The sequence below is a fragment of the Quercus lobata genome, chromosome 7, assembly GCF_001633185.2.
Source record: "Quercus lobata isolate SW786 chromosome 7, ValleyOak3.0 Primary Assembly, whole genome shotgun sequence".
NCBI lineage: Eukaryota > Viridiplantae > Streptophyta > Magnoliopsida > Fagales > Fagaceae > Quercus > Quercus lobata.
Window position 1 is genome coordinate 30,833,957 of NC_044910.1, and position 21,714 is coordinate 30,855,670.

Consider the following 21,714-nt stretch of genomic DNA (forward strand, 5'->3'; position numbering starts at 1 on the left):
GAGTGGAAACTGAAAGACAGACATTACACTACTTGCTTTCCTACCAACAATCATTTACATCATGACTGACAATTGAATCCCCTTGGAGCAAACACTCAATCACACCTTTGCTGGGTTGAAATAATTTGTCATGGCTTCCTCCATTCCACTCATTCACTTCACCAAGCTAAGAAGCAGAGAATAAAGCTCTTCGTATCATTCCCCGCATTGTCCATCGAATAGCAACTCATACCATAAATGCCCAATAATAGCAACTGCAGCTGTCAAGAGTGAGCTAAATCTCTTCGCTTTGCCAGGGAAAAAGTATAAATATTCAAGTGCTCTTATTTACCAAAAAAATTGAACAATGCCTTTGTATGGCCCTCTCTTCCATTCAACTCAATACTCTCTGGAACAACTAGCTGAAAGAAAATTTCTCAGCACCCCAAAAATGGACATCCCCACTTCTTGATCACTATATTAGGAGGAATCTCAAGGATTGAATTCCCACCATCAGCACATTATGAATTTACATTGCACTGACTCAAGAACTGATCTCCTCGATTCAAATACTTCTTCCAGTAACCTCTATATTTTGGAATTCCCAGCTCGAGCCAAGGCTTCATGTTACCATTATAGTGCAAAACTGCAGCTTTTGAAATTGCTTGGATATCAATGCCATAGTCATGTCCTAGCCCAGACAGTAACCAAGTACCATCAAGGGCATAAATTAGGTCCTGAAAGCTTAGCAAGCTTGCATGCAATGCAACAGCTTCACTGGATCCCTCATGCATGGTCAGCTGCAGTTATTATGAAGGCAAAGAGTCAGAAAATTTATATTGCTCAAGAGTATAGTAGCTTCAGCCACTGTTCTAATAATTATTTGTATAACAATTGAAAGGTTCAACGTTACTAATAAATAGAACATGCAGAAATAATACAGAATGACCAGTCCATTTGCCAAATTTGTTGTAGCTTAGTGAAGCACAGCCTTTAAAAGAGATCAGTGGTGTCAAGGGTTTACCAGACCAATTAAAGAAAATTGAGGGCCATTGGCTTCTTTTCATTATTTATTTATATTTTTTTAATTCAAATTTATAGGATTGTCAAACCACAAATAGTTCCCAGCATATTCAAAACGCCAAAATATGTAAGGTATAAATTCAGTGTCACTCACCTCATGCATCAACTTTCGGTAAGTTTCAGTAAGATCTAGCTCTCTCCACCTGTCCAGATCAATTACATTCAATCCAGACATCCAAGCACAAGATTTTTTATCATAACTGTTTTCACCCAAATATTTCTTGAGTTGACCCAACTTCAATGAGCAGAACTGCACAGCGCCATTAACTTTCCCTTCCATGTTGAGGCTCCATAGTGCTGACAAGTCTTGCTGCACAATAACATCATCATCCAGAACCACAACTTTCTTCAAATTCTGGAATATTTCAGGGAGAAGATAGTGTGAGTGAGAAAAAATAGATATGTATTCTGTTCTAATAGGAGCCATTGGTGGACTATCAACATTGAGGAAGGAAACACGAAATTCCTCAGGCAGGGAAAGATACAATGGAGTTGCCTTGATATGGCTTTCCAGCTTAAGATGTTCAATGTTTAACACTTGAACTGTGGCTTCCTTGTAAGTATTTCTCAGAAACCATAATTTCATTGCAAAGTAATTCTGCCCATCTGTAAGCACATGAAAAACCTGGTTCCTGCTTTCCTGAAACATAGCAGGATAGTCAATCAGTTTTGCGAGCATACATGATGAAAATTTAAGAGTAAAATGTGCTCAGTAGAATGTCAGAAACATACTTTTGCATGCATAACAGTTGAGTTGATTACTACTGATGAAGCAAGAACGTTATTGGAGAATATGACATAGTGGTGCAACGTAGGATCTAAATATTTTTGAGCCAAAGAGAGTTCCGTGTCATTTAAAGGTGATCCAAAATATTCTACTGTCAATCTCATTGACAGGCAGTGAAGACTCTTTGGCATAGTCTGGACTGCAAGTTGGTAGAGGAAGGCACTTTGTTTCATGTGGAAGTTAGCTTCATCCTCAGTCATATCATATATTTGTCTCAATTTCTTGTCAACGTTGTTGCAGTCCACAATAAATGATTTGGCTTTGGCTATTGCAGCTTCCATCATCTGTAACTTCTTAGCAATCCTAATAAAACAATTTTGTTCTTAGTGTGTTGAACAAGCCATGTTAAAATTTCTTATAATAGAAATCCGCAGCACTTGCTGAAACAAATGATGAAAAGAATGAAAACTTCGAGCACTATCTGCCAAAAGATCTAACAAGCTACTGCATTGACAATATATTTTACATCATATTGATCTCGAAGTCATAAAGATGCTTATCTAAAAGGTCTGACTATCCTCATCCCATAGCATTAGCAGGACACAGTTCCAAACAGAAGTTTTTGTATACAGATTCTCAGGCAAGTATTTTTGATTGATGTTACTTGTCACAGCAGCTTGACCAAAAATCAAAGCATTTCAAGGTCAGTACAGAAAATCTAAAAAAGTGCAAAAAATAATTCTGCCACAATATGCTCAAGCATAGCATGAAACTGTCAGCAATATGTTTGAGAGGGATCTAAATAGCTTAAGGCTAACTAAGATAGTTTTACAAATTGCAGTGACCAGGCAATTATATAAAAAAAAGTTCATGTAGAACTGGAAAGAAAAAAGGATGATAAAAAAAGAAACAAATGAAGCTCAATAGAACATTGTTGGGGTTGAGAATAGAGCATAACACAAAAGAAAATATAATCAGAGTGGGCTTAAAGGGCCTCGTATACTTTGTAGTTGGATGTAACAGCACCAGAAAGTAAAACCAAAAGCATTGGCAGAAGTATTGGATGTAACAGCACCCGAATGTAAAACCAAAAGCATTGGCAGAAGTAGATCTAATATCATCAAAATAAAGAACACATGAGAAAGAATAAGCACTAATCAAATATGTTTCCAATATAGTCTATATTTAACAAAAACCCAGAAAAGAAAAGACAAACAGTTCCAAGGTCTGACAAGAACACAAAGTGAATCTAACAAAAGAAAACAACATGTGTCAAAAGAAAAAAAAAATCATTAATACAACTTAGGAGCTTGTTTAGGTAAATTTGATGTTTGCACTTAGAAAGTGGACTGCAGATGGCAAGAATCAATCTTCTTTCCATGCTAAAGCAATGATCATTGCTTTATTGGTTGCCATTGATGAAATATAAGGTAAACAATGAAAGGTTACCATCACTTACTGTGGTGGAAGATCACCATCTGTAGAACTTTCACTAAGAACACGCTCTAGTTCTTGAATATTTTGCTTCAATTCACGAGACAACTTGTCCTGTCTTGGAAGTTTTGCAATACTAGGATAGTATGCTCTAGCTACAAATAATTGGTCCTTCAATTTTTTCACCATAGAATCCTTCATATCTTCTCTGTGTTCTTTACGCCAAAGGCAATAACTACCAAATTTAAACTCACATAATTTTCCAACATCATGTACATCTTTTGTATATAAGGGGACTTCAATTACAGCACCAACTTTAGTATTCTGTCACAGATTTCAAATCAATCAAGGAAGCCATACATGCACCAGAAATTGATTAGCATGTTAACAGAAGTTTACAGAAAGAGTGATGCATTCTTACATTTGCACTGGGAGGTGATTGCAGAGAGCCACGCGGAGGCACTGGAAAGCCTGTAGATAATTAACAATAGAAACAAGAAAATATTGAATCAACATCTTTTTAACAAGGAAGGTTTTTGAAAGCAACACTTTTAAGATAAGAAGTTCAAAAGAACCTTCTTTTGGCTGACTATCGTTCACGGAACCCCTACCAATGGTTTTATTCTTTGCTTCATTGGTAAAGTCTCTAAGAACATCCTGACACACAGAATAGAAGATGACCAAAAAAATTATTTTAGATGCCTACATTACAGAACATAGAAGTCAATAAGCTTATATATCGACATTCTGGGATCAGAATGAATGTCAATCTCTATTTTTTTTCAGTAAATGAATTGCAACACACTCCCATAAATAATAAGAACGCCTTAACAAAATTACATAGGAGGAAAGAGAAAAAAGTGAAAAAAATAATAATAATAATAATTACTGTAAATATGTCCCTGCACCTTAATGATTCTCATGATATCATTCAATACTAGAAACTCAAACACAACCCCAAACCCCCCCCAAAAAAAAAAAATCAAAATTAAAAATAATTCCAGCAATGACTGGAAGTCCCTCTTAGCAGTTGCGTCCATCCTACCAAACCTTGAATGAATGTGGCTCATATAGATAAAAACGCCTTTGTATGTCATTCAAGCATATCCCCAAATCAGAATTAGAACCTTTCAGGACTAACGTTAATGTATGTAGCTTATGACATCAAAAGCAATATTCATCTTTGTAAAAATGTGTACATTTCAGATTAATGTAAGGAAAAACAAACATTACACAAATTCCAATCTTATCAAACAATGAATAAAAGTAAAAGTAGGCCAGTTGCAATCTAACGATTCAAACTACAAGCTTTATGTCTGACAATTTTCTAAGCATAATGATACCACTTTCAACGATTTAACAGCGAAAGAAGTTAAGTATTGACCATCAGAGCATTATGCATGAACCTTTGGAAGAGTAGGTCCCAATTTTCTAATAAGTTCACGTACATGGCTAGATTGATCCCCCTGTTAAAAATCAAGGCATGTGTTATTCCTTTAACTTTGTAAGAGTAGAAAGTTGAAAATTTCATGAACAAGTTTTTAGGAATGAAATTGTACAGCATCCAAATGAAATCTGCAAATATGGCCTAATGGTGTGACTAAGATGCATTACCTCAGACTCGTTCCAAGTGTTTCTGACATGGTCGTGGTCCAATTCTCCAAAACCATTCTGATTTGCATGAGAGAGAGAGAGAGAGTCAACAACATTGCCAAAAAAGAATTGAAAGCACAAAAAAAATTTGAAACCCTATGGCGAAGTACTTACTGAAGCTGAAGTTTGTTGTTCAGGCAAATATCCTGCAGCAGATGCGCAAATGTTTTATAAAATGGGGAAAATGTAGTAATGCGATGGAGCAAAACAAAGAGCATAATCATGCTAAGTCAGTATCATCCATAATGATAATAATAATAATAATAGATAATGAGAGATCTGGGACTAATTAAGATTGTTAAGCTAATATAATTAATTAAGTTAAGACTTCCCCGAATCTAGCAAAGTGAAAAAGAAATCTGGATCGATCTAAAAAATAAATGGAGAAAGGAGAGAGTGTGATTGTGCCCTAAATTAATCAGGAAGAAGAGGAAACAGATCTAAATAGAAAAGAAGAAGAAGAAGAAGTTAGATTGAGCAAAGCAAAAGCAAAAGCAAAAGCAAAGTAGAAAGTACCCGGAGGCGCAGGGCGAAAGCCATTGTGAAGGCCTAGCAAAAAGGCAAGAGGAACCAGCATGGAGAGGATAACGAGTCCCAGCACTCCAATAACAAGCCCTCTCCATCGCCTTTGACTTTTCAACCCTAATCCCAATCCACCGCCACCACCACCCCAACCACCCCCGCCCTTCATTTTCTCTTTTTTTTTTCCAAGAAGCAACCACCGTGTCCGTAGAATGTGTGTTTATTAATATTGGAACAATTTCAACCACCTCCTCCACCAATTTACCGCCAATACTCGTCTCATCACACACTAAAACCACTCTTTCTTTTCCCCCCTTTCCCTCTGCTCCGTTTTTAGTTTTTAGTTTTCACTTTGCTACAATGCAATTGTAAATGCAAACGCATCACCTTTTGAGTATTTTACTTTGGGTGAAATCCACTTTTGTACGTCTTTCTAATTAGATTTATTTGACCTCAAACGGAGTATATCTAATTATCGCCAAATTTTTTTTTTTTTTTTTTTTTTGAGATTTTGGGAAAGGTAGGGATCATTCCAATACGTGAGTTTGCATTTCCCGAATTTGAGCCCAAAACTAAGGGCCTGTTTGGGTAAAGAATTTTCGCCACTCAATTTCCATCACTCAATTTCCATCACTCATCACTCATCACTCATAACTCATCACTCATCACTCATCATTCATCACTCAATTTTTCACATCCGTTTGCCTTCATCACTCAGTTTTCATCACTCACTATTTTTCACACTATTTGGAGGGCCCACACCTGTCACGGTACAGTGTTTTTTTTTTTTTTCCCTCCTGGGTTGGCTGTTCGGGTCTGGTGTCTTCTTTTTTTTTTTTTTTTTTTTTTTTTTTTCACTAAGTTTGGTGAGTCTAGGTACTTAAAAAAAAAAAAAAAAAAAAAAAAAAAAAAAAAAAAACAGCCAACGCCAACCCAGAAAAGAAAAAGAAAAAGGAAAAAAAAAAAAAAAAAAACAGCCAACGCCAACCCAGAAAAGAAAAAAAAAGGAAAAAAAAAAAAAAAAGCCAACGCCAACCCAGAAAAAAAAAAAAAAAAAAAAAAGTCAAAAGGTGGTCAAAAGTTGCGGCTGTGGGTCCCTCATGTGTGTTTATTTACGGAAATGCCATTGAGTTATGAGTTATGGAAACTGAAAACAGCCTTTTGTTGTTTTCAGTTTCCATAACTCATAACTCAAAAATCAGAGAATTGAGTGATGGAAACAGAGTTATGAAAATAGAGTTATCGTTTGGCCAAACAACCTTTTTGCTATGGACCCTACCATTTTTGAGTTATGAGTTATGGAAACTGAGAATTGAGTTATCAAAAAACTCAATCCAAACGGCCCCTAAATTTGCCTCAAACAAGCCCAACCTGAAAATTAAACTCAATTCACCTAAGCCCAACCTGTGGACCCATTATCACATATATTTGCAAAATTAAAATTGATCCCAAACTTTTCCAAAATTATAATTTGACTCCACAATTTTCTTGAAATCACATTTTAGCCCTAAAATTTTCTAAATTACAAATTGGCCCCTAAAATTTCCAAAATTATAATTTGACCCCACAAATTTCATGAAATTACGAAGTGACCTTTATAAATTCAAAAATTGCACACAGGCCCTTGAGGTCACAAAAATAATTAAATTGTCAAATGACTATGTTTTCACATTCTATAGGAACTTACTCATTTTGTATTCCTTGTTATTTCTTTGTCTTTTGCATGAGGTAAATACTTGGGAAAAATAATTGCTCTTGTTATGCTATGCTATGCTATGCAATGAGACTTACCTCAAAAGTCATTTACCTTTAAGCTAATGCCATGCAATCACATATGATGGTGTTACAAAAAAGCACCAACTCCTAAACTTGTCCATATGGCTTGTTTGAAAGACCAATAAGGACAAACCAAGCACATGAGGTGATCATCCCAAGCGTCCTTAATGACCTCGTTCGTCTTTGGATAAACGAGGTCCCATGAGAAGCTTGTCCATCCTCATAATTGTTTGGACGGACGAGCTCTACACGAAATTTGGAAAAAGTAAATACACAAGGAAAAGTCGTCCCTAATAGCCTCGTCCATCCTTAATAAAGGATGGACGAGTTCATTGGGTTGGACTATTATATGCCAAGTTCTCCATTAACTACTATGGAACACAAGTCCAACTGAGGTAACTTCCATGACGGTTATGGAAGTTACCTCCAAATCCTCCGGACTCCTCGACAATAAGAGCGGTTATTAAACAGATAACTGTTTCACACATGCTATATAAGCATTCTTTGATGAGAAGGTAAGGATTCATTCAGACATTTATTTCAGAAATCACTTCCTTCTTACTGGGAATTACAAATTCACTGACTTCATCGGAGGAGGACTTTTGGCCGATCCCCACCGGTCCCCTCTGACTTAGTATTTGTTTTCAGGATCAAGCTCTAAGATCATCAGTGCCCGAGGCTTATCAACCTACTGATTTCCAAGGAACCATCAACATGTATAGCTATGACTTTCAATTTTTCCTTCCAAAATAAATTTCTTACATGCCATGTATTCACTTTTAAGAGTCACCACCAACAAGAGAACATTAGTCATTCTTCCAAGTTCTCTTGAAATCCTAATTTTTCATTTTAGCCAACATTTAAAGGGATTGTAGGATGTTTACATAGCATTCAGAAAAAAGTCAAGTGAAAAAATCCCTCCCTCTCCTTACTATAAGAGCCTTCCCTTTCGTTCCATAATAAGATCTCCCTCCCTTAAGTTTTCTCTTTACCTAGATCACTTACCTACCTACCCATCTACTCTTTATCTCGAACTGATGGTAGACAACGTTATCAACGAACTAGAAAAAATGAAACTAACAATGGAAGAGGAGGAAGTAATTGAGATACCAAACAAAGATAGAGCGGATGAACTAGAGAGTTGTTACCTCAGCCTCATTGGCAAATTAACCTGCAAATCCTTCAACAAAATGGTGGCTAAGAACACAATTCAAAGAGCATGGGGAATGGATACAAAGCTCCAAATACTCAATGTATGACCAAACCTGTTTTAGTTCAAATTTAACTTTGAATTTGATATGATGCGCATCCTACAAGGGGGGCCATGGATGTTTTGACAACCAACTCCTCTTGCTAAAGAGGTGGCATAAAGGTATGATTGCTGGGAACATGAAGTGGGAACACGCATCTCTTTGGATACAAATCTAGGGAGCCCCTTTTGACATGGTATCTCCTATTGTTGCATCAAAGGTCGGAAGCAGACTGGGGTTGTGGAGGAAGTTGAGAAGTGAAGATAACAGGATGCATAAAACGTTTTTATACGGGTCAGGGTTGCTCTACCTATTGCAAAACCACTACGTCGTGGGAGTTATATTGCAGGACCTGATGGAGAACACACATGGATACAATTCAAGTATGAGAGACCGCTTGTCTTTTAACATTTTTGTGGCTTGTTGGGCCACGATTTGTGCCACTATGCAAGTCATTATGCAGCGGAAAAGAACGGAGGTGTAGGTGAATACCAGTATGGCGACTAGCTTAAGGCAGCGGGGAGTCGTTCAAAATCCACTCGAAACCATGAATCAGAGTCTCATGATGGTTCTGATAGTGCCACAGTGAAGGAGCAACACCCAGCAGTGGCGGAGACAGCAGCAATAAATTCAATACCTAAGAACAACCTGGTGGAAAGCGTTACAAAAACTGTTGGAAACAGTAGCAATCATGATTGTAGTCCGAAACAGCAGCAAACAATGATTGAGAATCCTGGTGATAAAGGCTTATTAATGGGAAGCGTTACACAAACTGATGGGAAAACTGTTGACTGCACTAATTCAAATGTTGGACAAGACTTGGCCCCAACAGTCTCGGGTGTAGCAATTACACAAACAAATGGGCCTGATAGGCTAAATTCTAAGCCTAAAAAGAGCAACAACGAGTACTTTGTTTGCAGAGCGCGAAGAATGCCACTGGAAAAAAGGACGGGTAGAGATTGGTGAAGTAAACCATGATGAAATATCGGCGGGGGTTGAAAGCCACCCCTGCCGAGAGCAATGCCGATCCTAAGTTGGAACTACCAAGGGCTTGGGAACCCTTGGACAGGTCAAAATCTTCGCAAAATTGTCAGGGAACAAGATCCCATGGTGTGTTTTCTAATGGAGACTAGACTGGAAAAAGAAGGATTTGAAAAGCTATACAAAGATTTATTGTTTCAGAATTGTATTATCATGAAACAACTTGATGAAAGGGGTGGATTGGCGTTGTTGTGGAAATCAGATATGAGTATCGACCTCGTGAACTTCTCGCCTAACCATATTCTTGTCACTATGAAGGAAGAGGACAGGTTTGTGTGGCACTGGACGGGGTTCTATGGATGGCTAGATGCAACTCAACACAATAAATCATGGGCACTGCTTAAACATATCAGAACGTTGGTGGATGGCCCCTAGATGTGCATTGGAGATTTTAATGCAATCCTTCATACAGCGGAGAAACTCAGCAAACATCCATGCTAGAGGAATCAGGTGAATGCTTTTGGAGACACACTTGACTCTTGTCAACTTCAAGACTTGGGACACCATGGCTACCCGTACACCTGGAACAACAAAAGGCCAAGTGACGCTAATATGAAGCAATGCCTAGACCATGCCATCACCACAAAAGATCGAGCTGACAAGTTCCAAATGAGCAAACTGATCCACCTTTCTTCACATGCCTCGGATAACTTGGCCATTCTCCTTTAAACCCAAACTTATAGGCATCAACGACCAAGGGGGAATAGAGGGTTCAAATTTGAAGAAACATGGCTGTTGTGGGAAGAGTGTGAAGTAGTGGTTGAGGGAGCATGGAATATAGGTGGGACTGATGGGACCGGGTTAGCCAATATACAACACAGAATTGAGGCATGTAAGGTGGAATTGAAGGCTTGGGGTGTTGGTAAGTTAAACCCAGATACTGAGGAAATAAAAAAGCTTAAAAAAAAAAATAGTCATTATGATTGTGGTGGAAGTTACCGAGGAGTCTAAAGCAGAGTTCCTAGACGTCTCCAAAAAATTGGATGAACTATTACACAGGTGTTGATGCTCATTTTGGAAGCCCAGTAACAGGAAAAAGCCCAACCATACGAGTAGAGAAGAGTTAGTGGATTGATAGAAAAACCATTAAGCCCGAATGGCAGGAACTATGGATCATAGGCCCATAAAGTAAATAAATGGGTCTTGAGGAAAGCAAATGGGCCTAAAGAAGCCCAGAGAGAGAAGTAGTAAACCTATAGGCATTATGTGATGTAGAAAAGTAAGAATGGGCCACAGCAAGCCCGAAGTAATGAAGTAAGAAAATAAGGGGTTAATGGAAAGACCATGAGCCCCAAGGATGAAGGATAAGGTAATTAGGCTAGGAAAGCCCAAAAGAGTTAGTAAAAGCCCATGAGAATGCATAATTAGAAAATGGGCCAAAGATGTCCAAGGAAAGCAAATGGGCCAAGGATGCCCAAGAAGAAAGAAATGGGACAAAGGAGCCCACAAGTAATATAATGGGTCAAGAAAGCTCCAAAGTAGCATGAGTATAAATCTAATGACTATACAATCATTGAGAGAAGAACAGGCAGCAGGCCCAAAAGAGGCCCAACAAGCACGGGTCAAATAACACCACGGCAGGAATAGCAGAGTGGTATAATAGGAATGGCAACAAGATTACAGAAGGAGCAAAGAATGGGCTAAAGAGGAGAAAACCCACAATCAAGCAAAGCCCAGCCCTCGAAAGGAGCAAGCCAATGAAGAATGGAAAATCAGAAAATAGTTTACGCCATAAGAGGTCAAGGATGAGCGGCAGAATGCACAAAAGAGCCTCCAGACCATGGCAAACGCATGAGCAGCAAGCTTTTGATGTACATGGGAAGTGGAACACGTGCCAGGCCCAGGCACTACCAACCTGTACCCAGCTAATACAGGAGTGGTGGGTCATGGGTCAGAAGTAAGAGAAGATATGATCTGGTGGTGGGGAGAAGGAAAAGCCTATTCTGGGGTTCTTACTTACATTTTTTTAGGGGTGGTGTCCTACTGGAATGACATACCACCCAAAAGAAGGAAGGATGAGTTGGAACCACTAGGTGCATGTCATGAGGGATAGCAAAAGAGAATACCCATACTGTGGTGGATAAGAATGTCACGGTAAGCAAGTAAACAAAACAGTCTTCTTTGTCTGGTAATGGGGAGTGGCACAGCCAGCACAGATAAGTGGTGGTGGCTGGGCAGTTGACAAACCAGTGGGTGGTCGGGAAGAACACCCTAAACCAGACAAAAGTAGTTAAATGTTAAAATGGTAAAAATCAGTCACGGCAAGCAGTATATAAAAGGTCCTTGCCATGCACAATAACATCATCGCAACAGTAGCAACTACTAGGAGAGAATCACAACACCACCATCACCATAACACTACACAAGTAAGCACTAAGAAAGAAAGAAAAGGAGTAGGGGAAAGAATCAAGGTAACAAAACGGAGAAAAAAGAGAGAAAGAAGATAAATATAGAGTGTAGAATGGCAGACATACACAAATAGGCTAATCTCATTCCTCCATCTAAGAGCCTACCATCTGTTAAGGATAAAGAACTCATTTGGGTATAAGCCATTTAGGCCTGTTCTCTCAAAGTGGATAATTTCTACAGTAGGATCCTCTTGTGAGGTTACCCACGTTGAGGAAGTGATTCCCTCCTTGGCCTTAGTCCCATAATACAATTAAACACAGCAAATTGATCTTTTCCTTCTTTGATTTTATCGCTTATTGCTATTGTTTCTTCTCTTGTCTTTGCAATTTCACCTATAATGTGTTTCTTGTTGCCATATCGTTCTTTTTCTCTATTTTAATTAAGGATCTCTTACTTGCTTTGCCTGACAGCAACATATTTCTTTTATCATTGTTTTATTGCATTTATTTGTCATAACTCTTTTGTAGCAGCTTTGCCTGCTATGGGCATGTGACCAAAGTTTTGGCAAATAGGGCATAGTTTGTGCACAAGTCGGACCAAGGTGAGTTGCAATTAGACCAGTCTCAACTCTCTTATCTAGAACACTTGGGCCCAGTGCAACAGGAGGTAGTCCAGCCCAAAATCACAAAAGGCCCACCACAACAGGCAAGAAATTTTTTGGGCTCAGAGATCTAGAATTTCTTGGCTTAAGCATGGGGATAGGAACACAAGATTTTTCCATGCCAAAGCCTCACATCAGAGATGAAGAAATCATATTCAAAGGATTAAAAACTCTGAAGATTGTTGGATGGAGGAAGTAGAAGACATTGCAAATGTGGCAATTGATTACTTTGATAACCTGTTTACTGCAAGAACATGTGACCAGACTGATGAATGCCAAAGCTCGGTGACAAGCAAAGTCGCTCCTAATATGCAGTAGATCCTGTCCAGTGATTTCAGTGCTGATGAAATTAAGGCAGCTTTGTTCCAGATGTGACCGACAAAGGCCCCTGAACCAGATGGTATGAATCCCCTGTTTTACCAAAAATTTTGGCATGTTGTGGGTGATAATGTTGTTACTGCTATTTTGATTTTTTTAAAATCTAGTTGCATGACTCCTAACCATACCAATATTGTGTTAATTCCAAAAGTGAAAAAATCTATCAAAATGTCTGATTTTAGACCAATTAGCTTATGCAATGTTATCATCATATCCAAGGTTTTGGCTAATTGTTTGAAACAGATCCTCTCATATACTATCTCTCCCACACAAAGTGCATTTGTCCCTGGCAAACTCATCACTATTAATGTATTACTTGCCTATGAGACTCTCCATGCTATGAATACTCGGAAAAAAGGAAAAAAATGTTCATTGGCGTTGAAGCTTGATATTAGTAAGGCATATGATATGGTGGAATGGCCTTTCCTCAATGGCATGATGGTGAAATCGGGTTGTCCAGAGAAGTGGATTAACTAGGTGATGGGATGTGTGAGTTCATCCTCCTATTCCATTATTATTAATGGGAAACCGTATGGTCACTTGCAACCTTCAAGGGGGATTCGCCAAGGCAACCTTCTTTCACCATATTTGTTTCTTTTGTGTGCAGAAGGGTTTACATCTCTTTTGGAAAAAGCAAAAATGGAGAGGTGGACTAGTGGTGTATCTATCTGTAGAAGTGCACCAAAAATCATCAACTTATTATTTGCAGATGATTCTCTATTGTTTTGCCAGGAAACTCAACCCGAAGTTGCAGCCATTACTGAGATCCTCCAAAAGTATGCAGGTGCATCGAGCCAATCCATTAATTTACAGAAATCTTTGGTATTCTTTAGCAAGAACACACCTTGCGACCAAAGACAAGCAAGTGCCTTGGCTTTGGGAGTGAAGGTGGTGGAGAGGTTTGACACTTAGGCTTACCAACCTTGATTGGACGTGCAAAATACCAAACATTTTCCTTCCTCAAGGATAGAGTTTGGAAAAAATTGCAAGGGTGGAAGGAAATGATGTTATCTAGAGCAGGCAAGGAAGTGTTAATCAAGGCAGTGGCTCAATCAATACCCACATACACTATGGGGGTGTTTCTCTCACCTTTGATGCTTTGTGATGATCTCAATGCCTTGTGTGCAAAATTCTAGTGGGGACAAGTTGGCAATGAGAGGAAAATACGTTGGCAGAGTTGGGATTTTTTATCAAAGCCAAAGAAGGATGGTGGTACGGGGTTTAGAGATTTGAGAAGCTTTAATCTTGCTATGCTTGCTAAGCAAGGGTGGAGACTAATACAAGATCAAGACTCAATTTTATTCCAATGCCTTAAGGCTAGATACTTCCCTCGATGCAATTTCCTTGATGCGATTGTATCACCAAACTGCTCATATACATGGAAAAGTATAATGGCAACAATGCCTATCCTAAAATCGGGGCGCTATCAGAGGGTCAGCGATGGATCAACTATTAGAGGGGTAGAGGACAAATGGATACCAAACCACCCAACCAACCAAATCCTATTTCCAACCGTGATGGAGGATGAGGATTGGCATGTGGCAAACCTGATAGATCCAGACCTTAATTGGTGGAACCGTGAGCTCATTTATGCCAAATTTCAGAAAGTTAATGCTAATGCAATTTGCATAATACCATTGAGCCGTAGGTCTGCTCTAGACGCCATTTTTTGGCTACATAGATAGGATGGGGTATACTCATGCAAGTATGGGTATCAAGTTGCAAGACAGATTGCAAGAGAGTCAAATTGGACGGAATGTTCCACGGGTCTAACAGGAAGGCAGGTGTGGCAGAAGATTTGGAAGCTAGGAGTGCCGAATGAAATCAAGGTGTTTGGTTGGCATCCTTGTTAGGAAATTTTACCAACCCGTGTGAACTTGGCAAAAAGGAAAATCACTTCCGATAATCTATGTCAGTGCTGTGCTAGGATGCACAGACGCGACACCAGAGGAGTCGCACCCACGTCCAATGCAGCGACGCGCGAGGGACCCCGCTGACCTCGTGTTGGTGCCGCGTCGGGCTGCGTCTGCCACATGTTTTTTTTTTCCCCGACTAGCACTGATGCAGCTCGGACTCGAGCCGATTCGCACTGAATCGGGCTGATTCACGCCGACTTGGGCCGTATCGGCCATATCGGGCGAAACCGCCGAAATCGATGGATTTGATATGCCGTTGTCGCCATCTTCACCGGCTTAACCCCTTTCTTCTTCTTCTTCTTTTTTGCTTCTTCATCTTCTTCTTCCAGCGTTGCACCATTGCCGTTCTGTAACTTCTGTTCTGTTTCTTTTTTTTTTAATAAGTTTTGTTTTGTTTTTTTTTTTTTTTGAAAAGGGTTGTTAAATGCGTTTGGTCAGAGAGGCTTTATTTTGTTTTTTGTGCCTCTCACATGAGCCACATCTCTCCTTTATTTTATTATTTTTTTTTTTTGTGGTACAATGAGCCATTGAACCACTAGCCTTTGGTACGTGAGCCACTTTGGTTAGAGAGGCTTTTTTTTGTATAGTACAGTACGGTACATTATTATTATTATTATTATATGAGTTTTCTATTATTATATAAAAAAACATGTTTAGCAATGTATAAAATATATAAATAAATAAAAATTTAATAATTTTTTAATCGCCGAGTCTCGCCGCACCCGCACCCACCTTTTTCAAAAATTACTGAGTCTCGCACCCGCACCCAAGTCTTGAAATGCACCCGTGCTTCATAGGTGCTGTGAGAGAACTTGAAACTAAAGCATATGTGTTATGGGAATGTGGAGCTGCGCAAGATGTCTGGGCAGGTTGTGTACCTCGGCTTTAGAAGATGCCAAACAATCATAGCAATGTCATAAAGCTAGTTGAGAATCTGTTAAACAGACTTGAGAAATCAGAATTTGAGTTGTTTCTAGTCCAAGCTTGGTTCACATGGAACTAAAGAAATACAATTTTATATGGAGGAATTTTTAAGGAATCGAAATGGCTAAACAAAAGAGCCAGCGACTACCACAAGGATTTTCAACAAGCACAATGGCAAATTGCTATTCCTACAGCAACAACAGAACCACCTGGCAGCCACCACCACAATCAAGCTTCAAACTCAACTTTGATGTGGATATCTTTGCTGAGCAGAACTGTACTGGATTTGGTGCAATAATTTGAAACTACAGAGGAAAGGTGATGGCTACCATGTCAGCCAAGGGACCGCCTGTGAGAACTAGTGATGAAGCAAAAGCATTGGCTTGCAGGAAGACGCTTGAATTCTCCATCGATGCGGGATTTCTGGAGCTGATCATTGAAGGCGATAATGCGCATGTTATGAAGACTATTTGTTCATCACTCCCAAATTGATCTTCGTTGGGCATAATCATAGATGATGATAAGTGTCTTATGAATGGTATGCAAAATGTCTATGTCAACAGTATTAGGAGGGAAGGAAATAAGGTGGCCCATGCCCTTGCGAGGTATGCTAAAAATGTTTTTGACGATATGTACTAGCTGGAAGGCTCTCCGCCACTAGTGGTGGATGATTTGTATTTTGATATTATGAATTTGAATGAATGAAATTATGCTGGATTGGCTTTCAAAAAAAAAAAAAAAAAAGAGTCGCCACCAACAACACAAATCTTTTCTACAAATTACCTATCAACCCCAAAACATTTCCAATATTGTCTTTCAAAACCAAAACTTTAAAAATTATCTTTTGACCTTAAAAATTTTTAAAATCACATTTTGATCCTCAAATTTTCTCAAAATTATTTTTTGACCCTAAAATATTAAAAAAAAAAATTCCACAAAGGCCTTTGAGGTCACAAAAAAAGCTTTTTCTTGATTTGCCAAAACAAAAGGTTTTCCTTCAAAGATAATAAAATTGTAAAATGACATTGTTTTTTCATTTTAAAAAACATTTAACCATTTGTGTTTTTGTTATTCTTTTGTGTCCTTTTGCATGAGAAAAAATATCATGGAAAAAGGAGTTGCACTTGGTGTTGATACTATATTTTGTCCGACTCTAAATTTTGATAGAAGTTTTTGCCTAAAAATGAAGGATGTAATGATTTTACTAGTTGGACCCAATTTTTGTTGTCGATTTTCATCAATTTTTATGTGATTGACTAAACTTAATTAAGCTTTGATTAGCCAAAACAAGATTTTGAAGTTTAGCAACACGAGCTAGAGAGTGCAAGACAATTGACCAGAGTGCGAGACAAAGGAGAATTTAGAGATTGAGTGAATCATGAATCGTTGTCGGCTTGAAAGAGAGAGAAAAGTAGAGAGAGAGGTGGCGGCCGTGGAAAAGTGAGAAAGAAATAAAGGATGGCGGGGAGGGAAAGTGGGTGAACAAAGAGAGAGGAAGATAGAGGTGAGTGAAGAAAGAGAAAGAGAGAGCATACTGATGATTGGCAACCAAAAATCGGCAATAGCGCCATTACGGCAACGTGATGGGTGGTGGTGACGAAGGGATGAGAGAGAGAGAGAGAGAGAGAGAGAGAGGTTTACAAAAGGGGTTTACACAATCTGGAATATTTTATTTTAGACTAAATTACATAAATGGTCCTACCTTGTGTCAATTTGGTCCTTAAATTTTTGTGCTATGTCAATTTGGTCCATTTGGTCCTTCCTATTAACTATTTAGTGTGGGACAGAAATTGCTAACATGTCTAACAGACTGAATAAAAAATTTGCTACTTTTGGTAAAATTTACAAAATAGTATTTTATATATTATTACATGGTTCTTTAGATTATTTGGTAATTTGGGTGGGAGTAATGACAATTTGGTTAAATAGATAATAAATGGCTAAATGGGTGTTTAGTACCCAATTATGTGCATAAACTATACATTTTTTTTGAAAAATGTTTACATTGATTTTGCAGTGGCAGTTGGGTGAGTTTGGACGGGCCGGTGTATTTTCAACACATATAATTTTCAAAGAATGTACACAATTGTGTATTCAACACACATTTTTGTGAAAATACGTCGACCCATCCTAGCCCACCCAATTGCTACCACAAGTTCAATGTACACATTATTCACAAAAATGTACATGATTGTGCACAAAAATACCCATTTAACCAAACTGTCATTATCCATACAATTGTATGTTTACAACAAACATAATTTTTAAAGAATGTTCACAATTATGTACCTTCAACATACACAACTTTTAAAGATTGTACACCATTATATACATTAAACATACACTCTTTTTAAAAGAATGTACATAATCATTATAAATAAATAAAATTAAAATGAAGGTGTTATATTTTTAGGGTGTCTATTGCTTACAGTACCAACACTTACATATTGAGAGCATTAGTATTGGTGGTACTAAAAGCCATATTGCTATTTTTAGCACTACCAATACTAGAAAGCATGCTACAATGGTGGAGGGAAAGTCAAAAAATTTGGCTGTTGAGCTACAGAGAACAACTAAGATGGTAAAAAAAAAAAAAAAAATTCTTTTTCTTTTTTCTGTATAGTTGAATCCCACTTCAAACAGATTTTTTATTTATAGTTGACCGTTAATATATGAGCTCTAGTTCCAAAGGTACTTCCTCCATGAAGAATGGCGTGGAGGTTGTGGTCATGAGTCAATACCCACCAGGTGCGTGCAAATTACAAAACAAGAAAATAGTTGATCATTTATATACATACCTTTGAACCTGAAATCATCCAATATTTTTTTATTAACAAGTTACACAAGCACCTGATTGGTCTTGAAGCCAATTCCTCACCCTCCACCTAAAACTTACAAGGAAAGGAGGTGCCAGTTGAGCTGGAAGCTCATTGGCAAAGCCTTCCATATGCCAAAAAGGTCAAGAAAAAAGATAAATGACATCCTAATGGTACCTAGGTGGTTGAAAACCATCTTGATATGAATGTATATGACATGATTATACAAGTAAAAGGCTAAAAAAATTCAGCCTTACCTACTACAACATGATTCTAAATATCCCTCATCTTATTAAAAAAAAAATACTTCAACAATGCTGATACCATCATTCAATCTAAAATTCTCTGCCAAAGGTAATACCCATTCAAATTAAGCAAAGATGCTTAAATACAATAACCAGAATGCATTCCATTAAAAAATGAGAAGCAAACGGTATCCTATCTCATCTGTTTCAAGATTTTGGAATGACCTGCATGCTATACATTACACCATGTTTTTTTTATACATTATAATAATTTTGAGTTTAAAAAGAAGTGCATTTAAGGGTTACATCACCACAAGTTCTCCACAACAATACACTGCAGGAAAACTGACCTGTAGCAATGATGCCAAAGTATTGCAGCAGCCCCTCAAGCTAGTGGTTCTGCTGCTAATTTTCAGTTATGAAGAACTTTCAAAATGAATCTGGTCAGGATTACAGGTGATGCTACAAAATCAACTATCCTATGAATATCATCACAAGAACAGGTAAGAAAAACAAATTAACAATACCCAACAAGTATCAGGATGATTAAGAACCGTTTCATAAAAACACTCCATAGCAGTCCATGCAAGTAATAAGCTACAACTGCAGCCTATCTAATAGTTGATTCCAGGAAGCTTTTGAAATCAATACGATCAACGTCTCCTGGTTAACTAGCCATCCTGTATTGTTTACAACCTAATGACCATTGGTCCCACTCGCAACCACAATCCTCTGATCCATAAATGTATTATGGCAGACATTCTATGTTAAGAAACCTCCAACATAAATCAAGAAAATTGAATTGGACAAATTTTAGCAAGTAAGCCACTGTTATTGAAGAGTAGCATGTGGAGTCAAAAGCGCCCAAAAGGACACAAGACCACAGAGGGAAAGAAACCATGTTACATACAATAAAAAAGTTCAAAATTGTCTACAAGGAACGGCAGATATTACATACCAAACAGCTTCTACAAATACATTAAGAGAAGAAAGTGTGCATTTCCTATTGTAATAAAAAGATTGGCGGAGCTCAATAAGGTACAACATTAGTACAAGCGCAGCTACAAGGGGATTTACCTCCATAACTTTTGAAGGCCCACTCTAATTGCATAACTATCTTCTTCTCCTTCCACTAGTGTGAAAATCTAAGTGATCTGCCACTTCATTTCTCTCTTTGACAGAATTCAAAACTGAAAAATGGCTCAACTCTTTCTCATGTGTTGTTATGTACAGCAAGTAAAATCAAACAATATACATATGTGAAAACATTGTAGTCTTACTGAAACAATTAGAGAAGACCCTAGATAAAGAATATAAGCAATTCAACACCTCTCTCATTACAAAATCAAAAAATTTACCATCTGTCATCATCCAAAGCCGCTGGCTGACCACGCTGCCGCCTCCTCCACGATCGACTAAACACTAAATTAGAGTGACTCCTTTGCGGCTCAGACCTTGACCTTGAGGTTGATGAAGTAATTCTAAGCCTCCCAAAGAATGAGAAGAAACTACGAAACGCACGGCGCAACCCGCCACTCTCCCTTGAGCTTCTCATACTTGTCTCCCACGAAATCCTCCTTGGAACATTATTACCACCACCACCACCACCACCATTAAACCCTCCATCATTGAACCCACCATCCACCTCAGTGTAAACAACAGGCAGCTCACGCTCTGCTGCTCTTATCCCCCCAGTAAACCTCCCAACCGCAAACCCGCCACCGGGCAATCTCCAAATCGTCAATCCCATGGTCTCTTCATCCCGAGCCGGACCCGTTACAGGGTCCAACTCCGGCGAACTCCTACCACTCCCACCACGCACATCCGTGGGCAACTCGTGCCGACACACCGGGCACGAATTCCTAATCGAAAGCCATGGCAGAATACAATCCGAATGGTAAATGTGCTTACAAGGCATCTCTCTCGCCTCCGAATCCAGCTCAAACGGTTCTTTGCAAATTGCGCAATGAGACTCCATGGAGACATGGCTCCCAACGATCTTCACAAACGGCATCGATTCGATAGCGGCTTTTGAAGCGGGTGGATGCTCTAACCTTCCAACCCCATTGATTTCCAACTGCGCCAATTGCTCGAGAAGCCGATCAAACCCTGATCCCATCAAAAAATCCGACATACTAGCCGGCAAAGGCCGAAGCCCCGACCCGGCTCCATCGTCGTAGTAGAGCTCGAAATTCCCTCTCTCGGGCTCGTTCCCACGGAGGACGATGACCGGGTTGAACGGCGAGCGATCCCCACCGTTCCTCCGGCTGCGGCGGAGCCTAGGGATTGGGATTGGGATTGCGTTGTGCTCCGGATTGGGCGGGTTGTCGATGTACATTGCGGCGGGGAACCGGTGGGGCGGGGATCGGGTCGGGGTTTCTTCGACGAATCCGCCGCCACAATCGGGGCAGAGGACGGCGTCTTCGACCCGAACCCGGACCCGGATGAAGTGGTTGCACCTGTAGCACCAGTAGGACGAGGCAGTCGAAGCCATCGATCAAATCAAATCAAATCAAATTCCCACCGATAATTTTGCGGGGATTTGTAAAATTGTAAGAAACGAAAACCCTAATAATATCTTTTCTCCTTTTCTTCAATTTGTTGAAAAACAGAAGGGCAAAAGTAGTAAAATACCCTCAATTTCTTGGTCAAAAAGATCGAAGCTTTTGAGTGGACTTGGACGCTAAGGAATTGAATCAAAGGAAATGGAAACGAAATTGAAGAAAGAAAGCTTCTTCTTTTTTCCTCTTCAGAGATCGGAGAAAGAAGAAAACGAAGAAATTGAATTCTCCGGTTTTTTTTGAGAGAGAGGAAGTGACAAGCATGGAAAAGGAAAAACCTGAATCGTAGGAAAATGTAGTAACACACACCACAACTACAATAAGCAGAGAGACGTGAAAAATGAGAATTTGAAGGATATTTTGTTTTTTATTTTAATTTAATAGAGCAGCGTGGAAGCT

General features: G+C 38.9%; 2 protein-coding genes across 2 annotated transcripts; both read right to left on the bottom strand.

The window, feature by feature from the left end:
* Positions 1 to 289: 289 nt before the first annotated feature.
* LOC115951897 (probable galacturonosyltransferase 7) lies at positions 290 to 5,727 on the bottom strand. Its single transcript, XM_031069022.1, has 10 exons — positions 5,393 to 5,727; positions 4,991 to 5,022; positions 4,752 to 4,894; positions 4,608 to 4,689; positions 3,799 to 3,880; positions 3,645 to 3,685; positions 3,249 to 3,547; positions 1,795 to 2,152; positions 1,157 to 1,702; positions 290 to 779 (listed from the first exon to the last, which is right to left on the bottom strand). The coding sequence occupies exons 1-10, from the start codon at positions 5,565 to 5,567 to the stop codon at positions 501 to 503; spliced, it is 2,037 nt and encodes a 678-aa protein (XP_030924882.1). The 5' UTR covers positions 5,568 to 5,727; the 3' UTR covers positions 290 to 500.
* Positions 5,728 to 20,108: 14,381 nt separating this feature from the next.
* On the bottom strand, positions 20,109 to 21,711 carry LOC115952363 (E3 ubiquitin-protein ligase RDUF1-like). Its single transcript, XM_031069520.1, has one exon. It carries the CDS (start codon positions 21,246 to 21,248, stop codon positions 20,109 to 20,111), a length of 1,140 nt encoding a protein of 379 aa, XP_030925380.1. The 5' UTR covers positions 21,249 to 21,711.
* Between the last annotated feature and the right edge of the window lie 3 nt (positions 21,712 to 21,714).